Here is a 19905-nt window from a genome sequence, read left to right as displayed (position 1 = left end):
ATTGCTTGTACTTCCTATATTCCCTGCACCCCACCTTTACATAGAGTCAACAGAGTGAGTCTTCTGCTGGCTTCATTACTTCTATATCAGGAACTGTTTTGGTTGAAATGTTAAATGTCATTTTAAATAATATGCCAACATTTTGTCTTTTGAAAGCAATGAATTGAAACTAATCCCAGTTTTGTCTGTGTCCATAGAATGAACAATCTTTTGTGACCTTACGAAATAAATTACATTTAAACTTCTGCATGAAAAGATTATTTCTTTAGAGCTGCTTGAGTCAGTTTGGGCTTTTTCCTGTCAATAAGTACATAAAACAAAAGATCCTGTCGGATGTTTTCAAAGTTAAAAATGTTCTCTAGATAAGCAGATTGAAAGGTTATTATGATGAGGCTTAATATTTCCTGCAGGCTATGGAAGCATTTATTTAAAAAAAAAAAAAAAAAAAAAAAAAAAAAAAAATGGTACCAATACACATCCTGTTTAACATCCACATATTTTAATACTGTTTTGATGGACTTTAATCGACAAAAGCAACCGTACATCAATTCTGCCTTAAAATAAAAACAAAAAAAATGCTGGTAATACTCCATGTCAAGCAGCATCTGTGGAGAACTGATGAAAGGTCATCAACCTGAAACGTTAACAATCTTTCTCTCTCCACAGATGCTGCCTGACCTGCTGAGTATTTTATTATGTCCGTGTATAATTGAGTAAAGACTTGTTATAATCGGGAAACTGAAAAAACAGAAGGCTGCTAGTGCCTTTTATACAGGGGTGGTCACTGCCGGTACTGCAGTCTGAGACCAGTTATTCCCTTAAAGGTACATATACAACAATTCCTCCCCTTTTAGATAAACAGTACATAACATTCATTTAACAACTAAATGATAACTAATTACAATCACAATTACAGTTGCTAGATACATTGGTTGAGGTTAAGCAATTATAAGTTCAGTCTTTGAGCAGGCTTCCTGATTCTGTCAGGATAACGCCTCTTTGGGGTATCAGGTTCTTCTGGCAAGGTTGAGTCGGGATCAATGTTGTTGTTTGGTTCATCTGCTTCCAATATCACCGATTCTGCGGTAGATCCAATTGGTATGTCGGTTTCATCGCCAGGTGTATCAGATTGTGGTGTGGAGTTGACGTTTTCCAGTGACACTAGAATCTGGTCAGCATGGTGTCTTACAATGCTCTCTTCAACGTCCACGGTATACATGAGAGGTCCTTGCCGTGTACAAATCGTTCCTGGCTGCCATTTCTCTGTGCGGTAGTCCCTGGCCAAAACTGGTTGACCTATCTTAAAACTCCTGGTTGGCCTTTCATTCATATTCTGAAACTGCCTGTTCTCCACATCTCTTCGGACGTTTGGCTTAACCAAATCCAAGCGGCATCGTAGTCTTCGATTGAAGAACATCATGGCTGGAGTTTGGTTGGTAACCGCATGTGTCGCATTCCGGTAGGCAAACAAGAAGTTGTCCACCTTGTGTTGTAGGGGTATATCTTCATTACACATTGCCTTGATAGCCTTCTTGAAGAATGTTTGAACAAACCTCTCGGCCAATCCATTAGTGGCTGGATGATATGGGGCGGATGTGTAATGCTTAACACCATTGTTCTTTAAGAACCTCCGGAACTCTTCAGACACAAACTGTGGTCCATTGTCAGAGCAAATCTGTTCAGGCAGCCCATTCCTGGCGAATATGGTTCGTAAGACTGAAATTTTTTTCTGTGGTTGTTGAGGACATTTTTATTACCTCTGGCCACTTTGTGCATCCACCGCAATTAAAAACATCGAGTCCATGAAGGGACCAGCAAAATCAACGTGCACCCTTTGCCTTGGAGATGAGGGCCACTCCCATGGATGTAGAGGGGCTTGTGGTGGGGCGTTTTGGACCTTCTGGCATCCTGTACAGCTCTTTGTCATCTCTTCGATTTCTCTATCGATTCCCGGCCACCACACAAACGCTCTGGCTAAGTTCTTCATTTTTACCCCTCCCAGATGACCCTCATGAAGCTCATTGAGCACTCTTCTTCAATTTGGGTGGAATTACTATTCTGGATCCACACATCAAGGTTCCTCTGCACACTGACAGCTGTTCTCTTCTCGGCGAGAATGCTGGCAGCAGTGGTTCACCATGTGCTGGCCATCCCTTCACCGTTAAATCATAGACCCGGGATAGTGTCGGGTCATTTCGTGTTTCCTTTTCTATGTTTGCATTCGTCACAGGGAGACAGTCGACTATGGTCGAGTGGAATATCTCCATTGGATCCACTGCAAGTTATTCTTCCACCGTCGGCAACGGTAGGCGCGACAATCCATCAGCATTCCCATGCTGTTTAGTTCCCTTGTACTCGATGTCATATTGGTGTGCCCCTAGGAAAAGGGACCACCTCTGTAGCTGTTGTGCTGTCATTATCGGTATGCCCTTCTGAGGGTTGAAAATGGAGACAAGAAGTTGATGATCAGTTAGTAGAGTAAACTTTTGACCGTGCAGGTAGTGATTGAACTTCTTCACCCCCCCCCCCCCCCCCCCCCCCCAAACACTAGGCTGAGGGCCTCTGTCAATCTGGGCGTAGTTACGCTCGCCTGAAGTTAACGAGCGTAACACAAAAGCTATCGGCCTCTCTAAACCATCAAGGAGTTTGTGACAGTACCGCCCCAATGCCGTAGGGAGACGCATCACACGCCAGTCTTATCGGTAGTGATGGGTTGTAGTGAGCCTGTACTGGCCGCGCTAGACGTGCTCCTATCTAGTTATCCAGCAAGTTAAACATTCTATTCAAAATAATTCTTCGTGAAGCTGTTTGAAGCCTTTACTTGAACAAATTTGTGAAACTGTAAACAAAGACAGTATTTTTGTACATAAACTGAGTACTATATGTTTGATATTACATAAGATATAAACATATTTACAACAGTAGAATAGACCTAATTGTATAACTAACTAACATTTGAACTAACTTCTGTAACTATTAAATATTAACCTTTTATAAACATAGTATTATCAAAATATTACTCTGACAACATTGCTATTATGCTAAGAACCAAAGATACTCAGATATTGCGCTTGGCCTAACATATGAAATCAGATTACAGTGGATTGTAAATGGAACCTCTCATGGCAGATTCTCCATTACTCAAGTCAGGTTGTTCCTGGCAAAACTGCTTCCTGGGGTCAACAGGAAGAAAGGTAGGAAAGTCAAATGACCTCACACACAGGAAGAAAGATCAGATGACCTTTCCAGCATACAAACTGTTAACACAATAACCGTCACCAGAGGGTGCTATTGCATGTAAAAATGTCCAGAATGTCCATCAGTCCAGAACACAGCCAATACTTCTCTTGAAGTGATTAAGTCCTTACTCTTCTGAAAGGCCCGCTTACAGTCATTGCTCCATTTCCATGCTACTCCCGTTCGTAGTAGGGCATTCAGTGGGTGCAGAATTGTGGACAAATTCAGTAAAACCTTATGGTAGTAATTCACCAATCCGAGGAATGACCTCAGTTGCGACACATTTTCAGGCGCTGGGGCCTTAACAACCGCTTCAATTTTGTCAGGGGACTTATGTAACCCCTCTTCATCAATCACGTGGCCACAATACGATGGCTGTTTCTTAAAAAACTCGCACTTGGGGCGGTTGGCTCGTAGCCCATGTTCCCATAGTCTAGTGAGCACCTGTTCTAGGTTGTTAAGGTGTTCACTGTCATCTTCACCTGTCACAAGGATGTCGTCCAAGTAACACTGAGTCCCCGGAATCCCTTGCAGGACTTGTTCCATCGCTCTTTGCCATATCGCCGGAGCCGATGCTACTCCGAAGACCACTCGATGATACTGGTAAAGACCTTTGAGTGTTTATCGTGAGATACTTCCTAGAGGATTCTTCAACCTCCATCTGCAAATACGCTTGTGCTAGGTCAATTTTTGTAAAACGCTTCCCTCCAGATAGTGAGGCGAAGATGTCTTCTATCCTTGGAAGAGGATACTGTACTGTGTGAAGGACTGGGTTCACCGTCACCTTGAAGTCCCCACAGATGCGAACCTTCCTTGGCTCCTCAGACTTATTGTTTAACGTTTTCTTCATGACAGGAGCGATGGGTGTCACCCACTTGCTCCAGTCTACCTTAGACAACACGCCTGCCTTCTCCAGATTCTCCAGCTCTGCCTCGACGGCTGGGCGAATTGCATATGGTACCGGTCTTGCTTTGAAAAACTTGGGAATTGCATTCTCTTCTATTTTTATCGAGGCGGTTACCCCTTTAAGCGTGCCCAGTTCTTGTTGAAATACCTCTTTTTGGCGTTAGCTAAGATTGTTGACAATCGTCCAGGAGTGACGTCATCTTTTTTACCATCCACCGTCATTGCCTGAATGGAGTGCCAGTCTAAGCTTATCTTCCTGATCCATTCATGTCCCAATAACGGTGGTCCACCATCTTGCAGTATGTAGAGATACAATTTTCTTGCCGTTGTATTCGACAGGCACCCTTATTTTTCCTCTGGGGTATACTTTTTGCCCCGTATACGTCGTCAAGACGATGGCTGTCTCTCTCAAGGGTATGTGTGAGAATAGCCGCTCGTAGTCTCGTCGATTTATGACGGTTAGCGCTGATCCTGTATGCAATTCCATTTTGACTTGGGACCCTGCTATCGTGAGGGTGACCCAAATGGTTTGGTGATCCTCTTTTGCGATTACATTGTGAAGTTTGAGACCGCTTAGTCTCTTGTTCCCGGATTCACTATCGCTCATCTGGTCTTCGGAACTACTGTCTGTCATCTTTTTTGTACTTTCTTGTACGGTTCCTTAGTAGCCTTTTTGTTGTCGTTGGTCTTCTACCCAAACCTGCAAACTCGTGCAATGTGTCCCATCTTTCCACATTGCCTGCATATTTTGTCCTTGGACCAGCAGTCCTTCTGGTCATGGTTAGTTCTGCTGCAGCGATAACATTTTGCAAATCCCCGTGTCATTTCGTGGGTGCCGTATTTCTGTGGCTTTTGTTGTATTTCCGCAGCTCCCCTGGCTGCTGCTTCGTACGATACTGCCACGCTGAAAGCCTTATCTAGCGTCAGCTCTTTCTCAGAGTAACTTCTTCTGTGTTCCTTCACTCAGGAGTCCACAGACAAATTTGTCCCGTAGGGTATCTGCCAGTCCTGCTCCAAACTGGCAGTGCTTTGATAGCTTGCGTAGTTCCGTAAGGTACTCAGCATTGCTCTCATCTTTATGCTGAGTTCTCCTGTGGAATTTAAATCTTTCTGCTATCAGCAGCGGTGCAGGGTTTAGGTGTTCCTGTAGGATAGCAACAATTTCGTTAAAACTCTTCGCCTTCGGTTTGGCTGGAGTAATCCGGTCCCGCAATAGGCCGTACGTTCTTGCGCCCATTAAGTTTAGCAGTACCGATGCCTTTTTCTCATCGGCTATTTCGTTTGCCTCTCAATATACCTCGACTCTTTCCACATACGTGGTCCAGTCCTCTATTGCATTATCAAAGGCAGTGATACAGCCAGTCTTCGGCATCTTGGAAATCTAAAATGGCGCCTCCCGCACTTTGCCTTCTTCCCCGCGGTTGCTAGCGCTGCTTTCCGTGGTTTCTGTTGCAACCTGCAGCTCCTCGCAGTTTTCTACACATTTAATATTTTTTTTATTTTTTAAAATTTTATTATTTTCCCGTCGTGGAACAACCCTGTGGGACTCTTGCCTCCCTCTTCTCGGGTCTGTACGCTGCCCGGCTTCGTAGCACCGGCTGCGCCCTGTGTGCTCCACCCTCTCTCTCTCTCTCTTCCCGACAACGCTGCTCGGCCCCGTTGCAAGCCGCCCGCTCGAGTTCTAGACCGCCGCAGCCCAGGAAGGATCAGTGTACTACCTGCCACCAGCCTGATTAGCTGAAGCACCGTCGACAGGAACCAAGCCCCGCTCTCGACAGCTTCTCCTACAATCTTCAACTCCGCTGACTCGGGGGCGGATGCCCACGGTCGACGCCAGTTTCTACTGCTTTCTTCCTTCTGGCCTCGACCTCTGCTCACTTCGCTTCAGGAATGGATCCCATGAGGTGGTGCAGACTGTAGGTAAGTTCGTATCTGCTCGTCGCCAATATTATGTCCGTGTATAATTGCGACACGGACAGCAGGAGTTGATTGTCTCCATTCAGTAAAGACTTGTTATCAGGAAACTGAAAAAACAGAAGGCTGCTACCGCCTTTTATACAGGGGTGGTCATTGCCGGTACTGCAGTCTGAGACCAGTTCTTCCCTTAAAGGTACATACACAACACATTTCCAGCATTTTCTATTTATATTTCAGATTTCCAGCATCTGCAGTATTTTGCTTTTGCATCTGTGGTCAGGACAGGGGATTTTGGAACTCTTCATGGTCAAGCTCCCTAAAGGAATTAGTAAGATAGATTTGAGAGATTCTTGGCGCTAGGAACAGGTGCTAGGAACAGTATGTAATTAGAAGCAAAAAAAATCCTTAAGCTACTTGTAACTTGAGCAATTTAGAGGAGAAAGAAAGGCAGGGAGGAATATTTTCTGTGCAAAATGTTTGGTGTCCTAATAAAAATATTTGCACATTCTTTGGCTTGATGGATAAATGTGCTGCTTGATCTAGTTATGAAGCGTTAAAATATGTGGCAGGTCAAATTTTTGATCATTGGTCTGTTTCAACCAAGGTAGACATTAGATTGTTACAATTGGCCTTGACCCTGACATCAGTAGTAGGGAAAATGCTTTTGAGGTTGTAACTAGCAGAATAGATGAGGGGGAACCAGTGGATGTGGTGTATTTGGATTTTCAGAAGGTATTCAATAAGGTGCCACACAAGAGGTTATTCAACAAAATTAGGGCTCATGGGATGGGGGTAATATACTAGCATGGATTGAGGATTGGTTAACTGACTGACAGAAAACAGTCAGACAGTAGGAATAAACTGGTAAGTTTCTGGTTGGCAGGCAGTAACTAGTGGGGTACCGCAAGGATCAGTGCTTGGGCCTCAGCTATTCACAATCTACATCAATGGTTTTGGATGAGGGGACCAAATGTAATATATCCAAGTTTGCTGATGATACAAAGCTTGGTGAGAATGTAAGTTGTGAAAAGGATGCAAGGAGGCTTCAAGGGGATATAGACAGGCTAAGTGAGTGGGGAAGAACATGGCAAGTGGAATATAATGTGGAGAAATGTGAAGTTATCCACTTTGGTAGGAAAAATAGAAAAGTAGTGTGTTTTTTAAATGGTGAGAGATTGGGAAATGTTCGTGTTCAAAGGGACCTGGGTGTCCTTGTACACATCACTGAAAGTTAACATGCAGGTACAGCAAGCAATTAGGAAAGTAAATGGTATGTTGGCCTTTAACAAGAGAATTTGAGTATGGGTAAAGACGTCTTACTGCAATTATATAGGGCCCTGGTGAGACCACACCTGGAGTATTGTGTACAATTTTGGTCTCCTTACCCAAGGAAGGATATACTTGCCATAGAGGGAGTGCAACGAAGGTTCACCAGACTGGTTCTTAGGATGGGGGGATTGTCCTAGGATGGGGGGATTGTCCGATGAGGAGAGATTGAGTAGACCAGGCCTATATTCTCTGGATTTTAGAAGAATGAGAGGTGATCTCCTTGAAACATACAAAATTCTTTACAGGGCTTGACAGGGTAGATGCAGGGAAGATGTTTCCCCTGGCTGGAGAGTCCAGAACCAGGGGTCACAGTCTCAGAATAAGGGGTCGACCATTTGGGACTGAGATGAGGAGAAATTTCTTCACTGAGGGTGGTGAATCTTTGGAATTCTCTACCCCAGTGGGTTGTGGAGGCTCAGTCGTTGAGTATATTCAAGACCGAGATTAAGGTAATCAAGGGATATGGGGATAGTGCAGGAAAGTGGAGTTGAGGTAGAAGATCGGCCATGATCTTATTGAATGGCAGAGCAGGCTCAAGGGGCCAAATGGCCTACTCCTGCTCCTATTTCTTATGTTATGTTCTTATGGAGAGTGGGGTGGGAATTCAGCTCGGGTTCTCATTCCTGAGCACTATCCAGTGAGTTAACCATGACTACTCCTACTGAAACTACGTGTGGATAGATGGCGAGGATATTAAGATTTGCATCCACTTGCTGTCACCGCTCATGTACTTGAACTCTTGGGGTGGGATGCAGAGGGCCACTGCTCCTCTGATTCCTCAATTTCAGGAGGGGAAAAATTGTGAGCGGGTGTGTTTTTTGAGTTATTTTTGAATAAATACCTTTTTTCTATGTAAATTCAGCTTCATGGATACTGTAGTTACTATTTTGGAGTTGTTCCAGCTGTATGGGTTAAGGATAGTACCCCATGTAAATCCTATCGTGGCTAAAGAGATTTCTAATGGGCACTAGTGTTCTGGATCAATCAGAACCACCCAAGTCAGAAATAATCATTGTTCATTGGTTGTTGCTGCATTCCTGTACTGCATCCAATCTTGTCTTCTCCTCATGTGCACATATGAGCATTTTCTGGCAATGATCACTTGATAACAATTGAGGGCAGGAAGTATGGCTCAGGTTAGTTGTTAGACAGAGTGGCAATCAAGGAATGGAGACCAGTTAACTGAGTAAAGTAAACTATTGGGGAAATTCTTTGAATCAGCAATCTGTTATTAATCTGAATAAATGCTAATCTTGTTGCAAAACCCATGGATACTGTAGTATCATTCTGATGGGGGAGGGTGAAGCACCAGAGGTCATGGTCCATATCCGTACCAACAACATAGGTTGAAAAAGGAATGAGGTCCTGCAGGCAGATTTTAGGGAGCTAGGAAAGAGATTAAAAAGCAGGACCTCCAAAGGTGGTAATCTCTGGATTACTCCCTGTGCCACGAGCTAGTGAGTATATAGAAATAAGAGGATAGAGCAGATGAATGCGTGGCTGGAGAGATGGTGCAGGAGGAAGGGCTTCAGATTCCTGAGACATTGGGACCGGTTCTGTGGGAGGTGGGACCTGTACAGGCCGGACAGGTTGCACTTCAATAGAGCCGGAACCAATGTCCTCGTAGGGGGTTTGCTAGTGCTGTTGGGGAGGGTTTAAACTAATTTGGCAGGGGGATGGGCACCAGGATGTAGCATTAAAAAGGTGAAACAAAGGATGGGGAAAGACAGATAGCACTAGAGTAAGAAATAGTAAGGTATTAGGCGGATAGCAAAATACTGCAGATGCTGGAAACCAGAAATAACAGCAGAAAATGCTGGAAAAAATCAGCAGGCCAGGCAACATCCGTGGAGAGGAACAGTCAACGTTTCGGGTTGAAACCCTTCTACAGAACTTTGAGAATACAAGAACGTCTAAGACAGGTTTACAGTACATGTGTGTGAATGCACAAAGCGTGGTGAATAAGGTTGATGAGCTGCAGGTGCAAATAGCCACATGGGAATATGATGCTGTGGCAATAACGGTGACCTGGCTCAAAAAAGGACAGGATTGGGTACTTAATATTCCTGGAAATAAGGTTTCAGGAAAGATGGGGAAGGAAAGAGAACAGATGGGGTTGCAGTATTGGTTAAGGAGAATGTCTGTGCTGTGAAGAGAGGATGTCCTGGAGGGATCAGGACAGAATCTATTTGGTTAGAGTTAAGAAATAATGGGGGAGAAATTCAGTATCGCCCTGTTTGGGGCGCAATTATCGGCCGGGCGCAAAGTTTAGTGCCTGCCGCTAATTATCGCCTCCGACTGCAAACTTGGCTTCTATCACCCCTGGAGGTGATTAGAGTGCTAAATCAGGCGTTCCACACCTCTCGGTACTAAAGCTGAGGAGAGAGGCGCTATCTCAGAGCGCTGGCGAAACTCACGTGATGTCAGTCAGCAATGGAACACAGACAAACCTGGCGCTGGCCAGTTCTTAAAGGGGAGGGTTGATCTTGCTCTCCACACCTTGCTCATTGCAGCCTTGAATCTTGGCCTGGAGAGACCTGTACATCAAAACTGCTGGAAAGAACAATGGAGAGGCCCAGGGAAAGATGTCAGTGCAGCCCCCATAGTTTCTTCTAAATTGATGCAAGGAAGATCAAATCAAAATGAACCTGCAAAGTGCTGCTCGGTACCCAAAACTCCTCAACACAGCATTGAATATCTCCAGAAGACGCTTGCTCGCGCGCACTCTCTCGGAATGCATGGTGCAAAAATGTCGCTAAAAAAAAGGCAGGAACCAGTCGCCTTTAAGTAGCGTTCCCCCAGTCCCTTCCCGACTGTAAAATGCTCCCCTCAACCTGTCGTTGTTGCTAGCGGCAGGCGGTAAGGCAGGGAGCGCCACTCAATATCCAGTCTGGGGCGCTACCGGGGCATTGCACGCCCGACTGACGTCACACTCTGTGGGTGCAGGAGATCGTGGCAGTAGTGTTTAGCGCTGCTGCAAAATGTCTGGTCAATTTTGCGAGCGGTGCAAACATCGGCACACCCGGGCACTAGTTGCTTAGCGCCCCATTAGTGGCCTCTTGAGGCACAAACTAAACAAATTTTTCCCCCCCAATAGATGTGCCATTACACTACTAGGTGTATTCTATAGGCCACCAATTGGTGGGAAAGATAGAGGAGCAAATTTGCAGGGAAATTAAAGAGGTGCAAGAACTAGAGTATTAATAATTTGGGACTTCAATTATCCGAATATAGACTGGGATAATGGCATAAAGGGCAGAGATGGGGAAGAATTTTTGAAGTGTTCAGGAGAACTTTCTTGATCGGTAAATTTTTGGCCGAGCGAGGAAGGCGGCATTGCTGAATCTGGCTCTGGGGAATGAGGTGGAGCAAGTGTCAGTCGGGGAACATTTAGAGAACAGTGATCATAGTATTATAAGGTTAGATTAGCTATGGAAAAGGACAGGGAGCAATCGAGTAAAAGTGCTTATTTGGAGGAAGTCAAATTTCAGTGAGTTGAGAACGGATCTGGGCCAGGTAAATTGGAATCAAAGATTGGCAGGCAAAACTTTAATTGAGCAATGGGCTGCCTTTTTAAAGAGGAATTAGTTCGGGTACATTCCCACGAGGAGGAAAGGTAGGGCAACTAAAGCCAGAGCTTCCTGGATGACGAGAGATAGAGTAAAATGAAGCAGAAAAAGGGCACGTATGACCGAGTCAGGTTGAGAATACAAGTGAGAGTTGGGCTGAATATCAAAAGTTCAGAGGGGAAATAAAAGAGACAATAAGAGGGGCAAAGTAAGAGTATGGGAATAAATTGGCAGCCATCATAAAAGGGAATTCAGAAGTCTTCTATAGGCATATAAATAATAAAAGGGTAGTAAGAGGATGGGTGGGGCAGATCAGGGACCGAAAAGGAAACCTATGCATGGAGGCAGAGGGCATGGCTGAGGTACTAAATGAGTAGGTGGCAGGGCAGGTTGAGAAAGCAGTTTATAAAAAAAAAAAAAAAAAGCATATTGGATCCTGGGCTTCATAAATAGAGGCATACAGTACAAAAGCAAGGAAGTTACGATGAACCTTTATAAAATACTGGTTTGGCCTCAACTGGAGTATTTTGTCCAGTTCAGGGCATCCTACTTTAGGAAGGATGTGAAGGCCTTGGAGAGGGTGCAGAGAAGATTTGAGTGTGGCTCCAGGGATGAGGGATTTCAGTTACGTGGATAGACTAGAGAAGCTGGGGTTGTTCTCCTTCGAGCAGAGAAGGTTGAGGAGATTTGATAGAGGTGCTCAAAATCATGAGGGGTCTAGACAGTAGATAAAAAAAATTGTTTCCATTGGTGGAAGGGTTGAGAACCAGAGGACACCGATTCAAGGTGATTAGCAAAAGAACCAAAGGCAACATGTTTTACGCAGTGAGTGGTTAGGATCTGGAATGCACTGCCTGAAAGGGTGGTGGGGGCAGTCTCGATTGTGGCTTTCAAATGGGAATTGGATAAGTACCTGAGGGGAAAAAATTTGCAGGGCTACAGGGCAAGGGCAGGGGAGTGGGACTAGCTGAAGTGCTCTTGCAGAGAACCAACATGGGCCGAATGGTCTCCTTCTGTGCTGTAACCATTCTATGATCTAGCCCTTACTCGTGTATTGACGTTATTGATGCACGAAAATTTAGTTGTCCCTATAATGGCCCTGAAATTCCACCGGGCCATTTGTGATAGACTTGCACTTGCTAATCTTCTCCAGCACTGAACTTGCTGTAATTTGGGGGTCAGCTCAATTAAGTGTCAATTGGTGATACAGTAGTACAAATCCCATATAAAATGTAAGAAGTCTCAACACCAGGTTATAGTCCAACAGTTTTATTTGAAATCACAAGCTTTCAGGGCGCTGCTCCTTCGTCAGGTGAAGTGGCGAGATGCATAAAGACACAGCTTATATAGTCGCAGAATAATGCCAGATGATTACAGGTAATCTTTCTAACTGCCATTTATCACACCTCGGCAGAGAGAGAGATAATCACAGCAATCAGGTGTGAATGGCATCCAAACAGGTCAGTCAGGAAAACATTACATCAAAGAACAATGAGGTGGGGTCACAAGGGGTCAAATGTTGCAGATGCTGGGGTCTGTATGAAAAACAAAAAAGACAAAAAAACGTTTTTTGCTGGAAATCACAGCACGTCCGGCCGCATCTGTGTAGAGAGAACAAGCCAACGACGACTCGAGTCTGGATTACCCTATGTCAGGTGGGGTTACATGTAGTGCGACATGAACCCAAGATCCCGGTTGAGGCCGTCCTCATGAGTGCAGAAACTGATAGCCAAGTTCCGCACTCATGAGGACGGCCTCAACCGGGATCTTGGGTTCATGTCACGCTACATGTATCCCCACCTGATGTAGGGTCATCCAGACTCGCGTCGTCGTTGGCTTGTTCTCTCTACACGGATGCAGCCGGACCTGCTGTGATTTCCAGCAAAAAAAATATTTTTTTGTCTTTGTTTTTCATACATACCCCAGCATCTGCAACATTTGACCCCTTGTGACCCCACCTCATTGTTCTTTGATGTAATGTTTTCCTGACTGACCTGTTTGGACACCATTCACGCCTCTGATTGCTGTGATTATCTCTCTGCCGAGATGTGATAAATGGCAGTTAGAAAGATTACCTGTAATCATCTGGCATTACTCTCTGGCTATATAAGCTGTGTCTTTATGCATCTCTCCACTTCACCTGACTAAGGAGCAGCGCTCCGAAAGCTTGTGATTTCAAATAAAACTGTTGGACTATAACCTGGTGTTGTGTGACTTCTTACATTTGTCCACCCCAGTCCAACACTGGCATCTCCACACCATATAACATGTCTTGAGGGGGAGGGGGTGGTGAACAGTTGGAATTGAGTGTGCAGCCTGCAAAAAGCCAATAGCTGACGATTACTGCAGCAGGTAAGTGGACGAGTACATGGGGTAGTGGTACTGGATGGCTCGTGTGAATCTGTGCCACTTTTAAAGAATGTCATCCTCTGGAGGATCTGGTAGAGATATCCAAATAAGGAGCAAGTAAGCAGAATGAAGAGCCCACTATTTTAATGAGGACAACTTCCAAATCCTCCTGGATGAGATGTTGCAAAGGACCGAGCATGCTAGGTCTCCATAGGATGAAGCCACAAAAAGTGACTTGTACATTATATGGCGGGAAGTGGCAGTTGCACTGAGTGCCACCTCCCTCAATGGGTGGATTTCAGCAAGGCCCAAACATGGAACGGGAACTCGGGCACATCAATTTTGGTGGAAATGGCAACTTGAGTTGTGGCAATTATGTGGCACTGCAATGTCAAAATGTGAGTAAATTTTGGGCCAATATATCTAATTTATTTTGCCATTTGTTTCAAATTCAGATTTGTCATTGATTCCTATTACAGCACCAATTTGGTCTTTAACTCTAACTGTATTGTTTAATCTTGGAACTTAACATGGCCACTGACCAACTGCAACAAGCCACTAGATCTTGTGTGGAGCTGAGATTTTCCACCCGGCCCATGACAGTTTTTGGTGGATATGAAGTAGGTACAGGTGGAAACCTGCTTGTGTTTGCTCTGTCAAACCTGCACCTTGCCACCTAGTGTCAGGGAAATTTAAAAATTTTTGAAGGCCATTCACCTTCTATTGCAAGTCTCTTTCCATCCCCCTGCCCCATTGCATCATTCCTCACTGGTGGCTGGGGAACCTACCTCCTGCATGCAAATGACCCTGTGGCCGCACACATGGCTGGGATCAAAGTGGGCAGCTCCAGTTAGCCAGGGTTCCTACTCCTAATTGTTAATTAATGACCACTGCTGGAAAATGCATATACATAGATGTTGGGTTAGGGATAGGGTTGGGCTTAGTGAAAATGCCCAATTATGAAAAGGGGACCGGCTTGTTGGATTTAATGGTATTTTCCTGCTCCAAACAAAAATTCTTCTGTCCTTGCTTTTGATTAGTATGGCTCACACTCTCTCTGTCTAGGCTCAAAGATAAAGGCCTAGAAATTCAGTTGTTTGCGCCAGCCGCTAGCGCCTTAGGAGGAGAAGTGGGGTTCTAAGCGGCTAGCGCCCGAGCGCAGCGTGATCTGCGCCTCTCGCGAACTTCAGTTAAGATTTAGCGGCAGCGCAAAACCTTTGCGCGCGCGCTCAGCTGCGCGCGCAGATCCTGACGTCATTTCATGGTGCAACGCCCTTTGTGCACCCCAAACCGGAAATTCAGTGGCGCCGGCCTATTGTGCACCTGGCGCCCCTAGCGACTAGTAGAGGGGAACGGTTCCCAGTCGCTGCGGGGGGCGCTAATTAAAGGGCACTCCTCCTGCAGTATAAATGGCAGCCATTTTGCACCACTCCTTTGTCTCTCTCCAAAGATCCGTCTCTCACAAAGGTAGAGAGCTTTCTGGTTTGGCTCAACACTCGCACAGGTACTTGTGGCTTCAGGCCACAGCTTTGCACTTGTCTTTAACTTCAGAGTCATAGCATTGATTGGAAATATATAATGGGGGTTGCAATGGTTGCAAACGTTGGGCTTCTCCATTGCATTCAAAGGGCTCAGACGCTGAGAGAGTGCCAGTCATGGCCAGACGGAGAAGGGGCAACAGGCGTCGGCAAAGGAGGCCTTACCCACCCAGGGTATACCGCCAGCAGTTCTCATATCTGAACATGTCTGAGGAGCAGTGTGTTCGGAGGCTGCGATTCAGAAGGGCGGTGGTCACTGATCTGCCACCTGATCACAGGCACTCCCTGGTCGGCTGATACATTGGCACGCGCACGGGCCAGCACTGCAGCATGCGCAGCAATCTGCTGAGGCCTGGGCTGCTGCGGCACAGCGAGTGCCCCGGCGATGCCTGGCTGATCCAGCGAGTGTGGCAGCAGTTAGTGCCCGTGTGGCCCTGGTCTGTGTCTGCATGACAGCAGCCAGTGAATGCACGGCACGCCTGAGCACTTGGCTAGAAGCCGCCTGTGAAGCAGCAAAGTCCTGCTGACTCCTAGCCTGTGCTGCCGCGATGTCCTGCAGACTCCTGGCCTGTGCTGCCCCGAATTCCTGCACACTCCTTGCCAGTGACTCTATGGAGTTAGGCATCCTTGCCACTGCAGCCATGAGCTCAGTGTGCCTGCGCTCAGCCTGGGCGCCCATTTCCGCTAGGAGCCGCACCTCCTCTGCGCTCACCGTAGCAGGACTGGAGACCGCACTCACCCTCCGGGGAGAAGGCCGCCGAGCTTCCCCACCCCTCCCGCGTTGCTGCAGCCCACTGGTCCCCGGAGCTTCACTATCCTCCGACCCTTCCCCCCCCCCCCCCCGGCTCCCCTCCTCCGACCCTTCCCCCCCCCCCCCCCTGCTCCCCTCCAGGGAAGACGTGTCACCATCATGGCCATGGGCTGCCTCGGCTGAGGGTGTCCCTGATGGGCTGGCTTCCTCTTCCTCCTCCTCCTATGTCTGACTCGGACACAGTGCCAGCTTGAGGGGCCGCCTCCTCACCTGGCGAGTCACCATCTGAAAGCAGGGAGGCACAAGAGTTGCTTTAGAGTGAGGACAGGGCAGCAGCGAGGGAGGCATGAGTGCTACTGTGCACTGCATTGGTTCGATCGTGGCAAAGGATGCTGGTGTGAGGTGCAAGTGGAAAGGGAGAGGCACCTTACCATTGGTGCCCAGAACACGGTCAGCATCTCCAGTGGCGACGGGGCCACTCAGCCGGCCTGCCATGATCCGCTCCACTCGCTGCTCGAGGTCGCTCAGCTGTTTCAGGTCAGGACGGCCTCCCCCGGTCTGTCGCTGCTGTCTTCTGTTATGTGCCAGCTTGGCCTGCAAGAGAAAGGACCGCCTCTAAGTACAGTGTCAAGCCCGGATCTTGCCCACACTGCCTCCCATGGTCGAATAGCCCTGACAGTCTAAAGTCCTGATTGCGCAAGTGCTTTTCATGCCAGTCCCATAGCTGCTGGATGAGGGCTGGCCTTTGGGCTTTCAGACCAGTTTGGCCATAGTGAGGTGCACATGCAGGGATGAGGAGGATACTGGAAAGGGTACTCACCCTGACAACCCGAGTGAGCTCGTTGAATTTTTTCCGGCACTGGGTTGGTGTCCTGCCAACCATGCTGTTGGAGGTGACCCGGTTTGCCACATCCCTCCATGCTTTCCGATATTCGGCGGGCAGCGGCCTCCTGCCACCCTCGAAGAGGATATGGCGCCTGCGGTCCACTGCGCCAACCAGCAGCCTCAGGTCACCTTCGCCAAAGCGCTGCGCTCTCTCCCTGGCCTTCTCCATTCTCCTGGGCGTGGAGCTGTTCCTGAAGCAGTGTTCAGGCCTTGCCTTAGGGCTGCAGTGTGCAGGGCGTGGCAGCCAAGCAATTCCACCCTCCCCCTTTAAGTGCTGACCGGCGCCTGACTGTCTGCCCTCAAGGAGCAACTTGCCGCACCTGCGCCGCGCCCGCCTTCGGTGTTTGCGCCCCGGATCGCCGGCTTAGCGCCTAATGATAGTCGTGCATCGCCTGCTTTAGCGCAGCAGCAACATCTTGGGGCGATGCAACTGAATATTGGCGAAGGTGGCGCTAAGTTGCGCCGGGCGCAAAAGTTAGCGAACGCCATGCTGTAGCGCCCCAAACGTGGCTATACTGAATTTCTAGGCCAAAGAGTGGCCTCTTGGGCAAGACTGCTGGTATCTGTTGAACTATACCTCAACAGGAGCCAGCATCATCAGAAGAGCAGGGCTTAAAATTGGATGGGGGAAACTGGAGAAGATTTCACTGAGAACCAGTTGGATATGAATTTTATCCAGTGCATATGACCCAAGCAACAAATAGTGGTAGAACTGGGAAAAGCTTGCACTTGAACATGAGATCACTTTACAGCCTGTGATGTGTCTAGTGTAATACAGGTAGACTACTCTTTATCCGGACTTCCGAAACCCTCTAAAAACCGAAGGTTTTTTCGGTCAGCGTAAGTCGTGCGCACGACATGACCAGAGTGGCGCACGACTTACAGGCCTAGCTGGATAAGGGATAGTGTAGCATTTTTCCGCACTTCTGAAAACCGAAATCGCTCAGCGTAAGTGTACCAGCCTTTATCCGCACATCCGAAACCAGAAAACCTCTGAAAGCCGAAAGTGGCACAAAGCATGACCCGACGCTGCCGGATAAGGGGTACTGTATCCTTTATCCGCACTCCCGAAAACCGAATTACCTCTGAAAACCGAAGTGTTTTCGCGCACCTTCCGAAATCCGAAATTTTCCTAAAACCGAAACACGGCTGGTCCCGAGGTTTTCGGATAAAGGATAGTCTACCTGTATACATTCTCTCCTCTTAAGTCATTATGCCAATATTTAGTAACACAGCTTCTGAAGAATGCCAGTTACTGTAGTAGTTTGATGCCTTCCTACACATTTATCTTTGTAGTCTCTCCGAGATTACCCAATTAGTGGTGAGGTACAAGTGCAAATCTGTACTCCATTTCCACTGCAAACTGACCACATTTCACTTCAGAACATGGCTAAGTAGGAGAGTGGAACCCTACATACCATATGCCTGTGTTTAATTTAAGGCCAGTGTTCAGAAATGACAAGCCCAGTGGAGAATAAGGCACCAACAAATCCTGGTATATGATGATCTTTGAACAGTTATGTTTCTGTACTTGTAATACCATTCCTAGACGGAATGTCACTCAAGATTGTTTCTTTATTGCAGGACTGAAAGCAAACCCTGGTCCCCAAATGGTTTTGAAGACGGAAACTCACATCCTTTCAAAGTCAATTTGCAGTCACAGCCACAGGTGTGTATTAAAATCATTGTGTTAACATTCCAAGGGTATTGCACCTGTAGGTGCCACTGTGAGCATAGTTATGTGACAGAACCCACCTAAAGCAAAGGTCAGGAATTTGCTCAGAGCTGCTCCCATTCCATCGTTGTAACTTTGCCAGAAGTGCAACTGAAACCCTGTTGGCATGTGTAAATAGGGGTTCGACTAAAGCGCCAGAGCGGGAGCAGTTCTGAGGACATTTCCAGCCAAAAGTTAGTAAACCACCTTTGGAACCATGCAATGGGGGTGGGGAGAAGGGGAAAAGTGAAAGGATCAAATTTAGAATATAAGGAAATTAGTATTTAAAAAAAAAAAAAAAAAAAAAAAAAAAATCTCAACTTGAAAATCATTGAAATTAAATTTGTGGCCAGCTGCTTCTGAATGCTGCCTGAAAAAACACGGCACTGAACTAATCACCTCCAGACATTTGGATTAACGCAAGCTTCTGTGGTAAGAACTTCTCCCTCCCAGTGCCACCCAGAATGTGGAGGAATGTCGAACACCTGACGGTTAAGATAAATCATTGCCCCATCACCTAAAAAGAGGCTGCAAAGCACCTGCAACCCAAAAAAAATCACCTGTTAATCAACCTAGGCCCAAAGACCTGAAAACTGCCTTACAACCTGCATTCTTCAAGGACTAAGTAATCCCATCATTTGCACTAAATGAAACTGTCCAGATATCCTCTTGGAGGAGACGGTCACAAACTAGCTTACTAGGACAAGCGTTTTGGCATAGAAAGACCAGGGCACCGGAGGAAATGTGTTACAAAAAAGCAAATCTGCCTAGGCGATATTCGGCATTGATTAATGCACAGGTGATATGAGGGCACAGAGTAAGATGATTAAGACTCTTTAAATGATAATTGACTAGATAATTCACCAGCAAAGTGGAAATATTGAACTACTCATCCTTTTTTAATCATCACACAATTGTAGGCACGTAAAATATACTTCGTAGTTTCCAAGTCAGTTATAAATAGCCATTAAGTAAGCAATTGAATGAAGAGTAAAAAATAAAGGAATAAATCACTCACCACAGTGAACTAAGCCATAAAATATTCTCTCTTTGCACCATAAGTGGGCATGATGTGATATATCCAACTATAAACCATCTGGAGTGTTAGACAGCGACATTGTGAAACAACTGAGGACCATGAAATTGGGAAGCAATCAATTTTCATCAGTTACTTGCTAGAATCAAGCTGCTCTTGCATCTCTGGATGACCATCCAGACCTTTATTTAGTATTTGCAATCTTATGTAAATCATATTACATTTTTGCATGGTTTCTTTGTCATTCCAGCTGGATGCATAGTGTGCACAGCCTGCCCATGTAAAATGAGCATAAAGGAAAGCTCATTATGCAAGGGAGCTCTTAAGGGACCAGGCTTTTCTGGGAGGGTATTTTTTTTCCTTTGTAAATTTTGAGAATATGTAGAAAAGTAGCTGAATAGTGTCTCCAAAATCACCACAAAACCAAATGTAAATTAAGTATTTCCAGGAGTTTAGTAAAACTGTCCTCGCCCATGGAGAGTTACCTCGCCCACCATAAGCAGAGACTTGGAAATCTGCCCTTGTTCTGCAAGTAGTGTAGCTTCGAGATGTTTGTAAGTTGAAGGAGTGCATATAATGATAGACATGTACCAGCTGTGTGTGAGTAATTGACCGTGTATCATGTAGCTAAGTTCTGTTACAATGCAGTATGAAGCTCCTTTGTCTTTTAAAGT

General features: G+C 46.3%; 1 protein-coding gene across 2 annotated transcripts in view; it reads left to right on the top strand.

The window, feature by feature from the left end:
* The window catches only part of LOC147114111 (PDZ and LIM domain protein 4-like), a 160776-nt gene that overhangs the window by 98970 nt on the left and 41901 nt on the right, over window positions 1–19905 (top strand). For both annotated transcript variants that reach the window (XM_085995732.1, XM_085995731.1), the window contains exon 3: window positions 18066–18150. In XM_085995732.1, coding sequence (XP_085851858.1) covers window positions 18066–18150 — 85 coding nt within the window. The remainder of the gene's footprint in view (window positions 1–18065; window positions 18151–19905) is intronic.

Source organism: Somniosus microcephalus, chromosome 8 (genome assembly GCF_052327205.1).
Source record: "Somniosus microcephalus isolate GS21.2 chromosome 8, FLI_Smic_1.0, whole genome shotgun sequence".
NCBI lineage: Eukaryota > Metazoa > Chordata > Chondrichthyes > Squaliformes > Somniosidae > Somniosus > Somniosus microcephalus.
The sequence above is the reverse complement of the archived record's forward strand: the minus strand, read 5'-3'. Positions and strand labels throughout refer to the sequence as shown.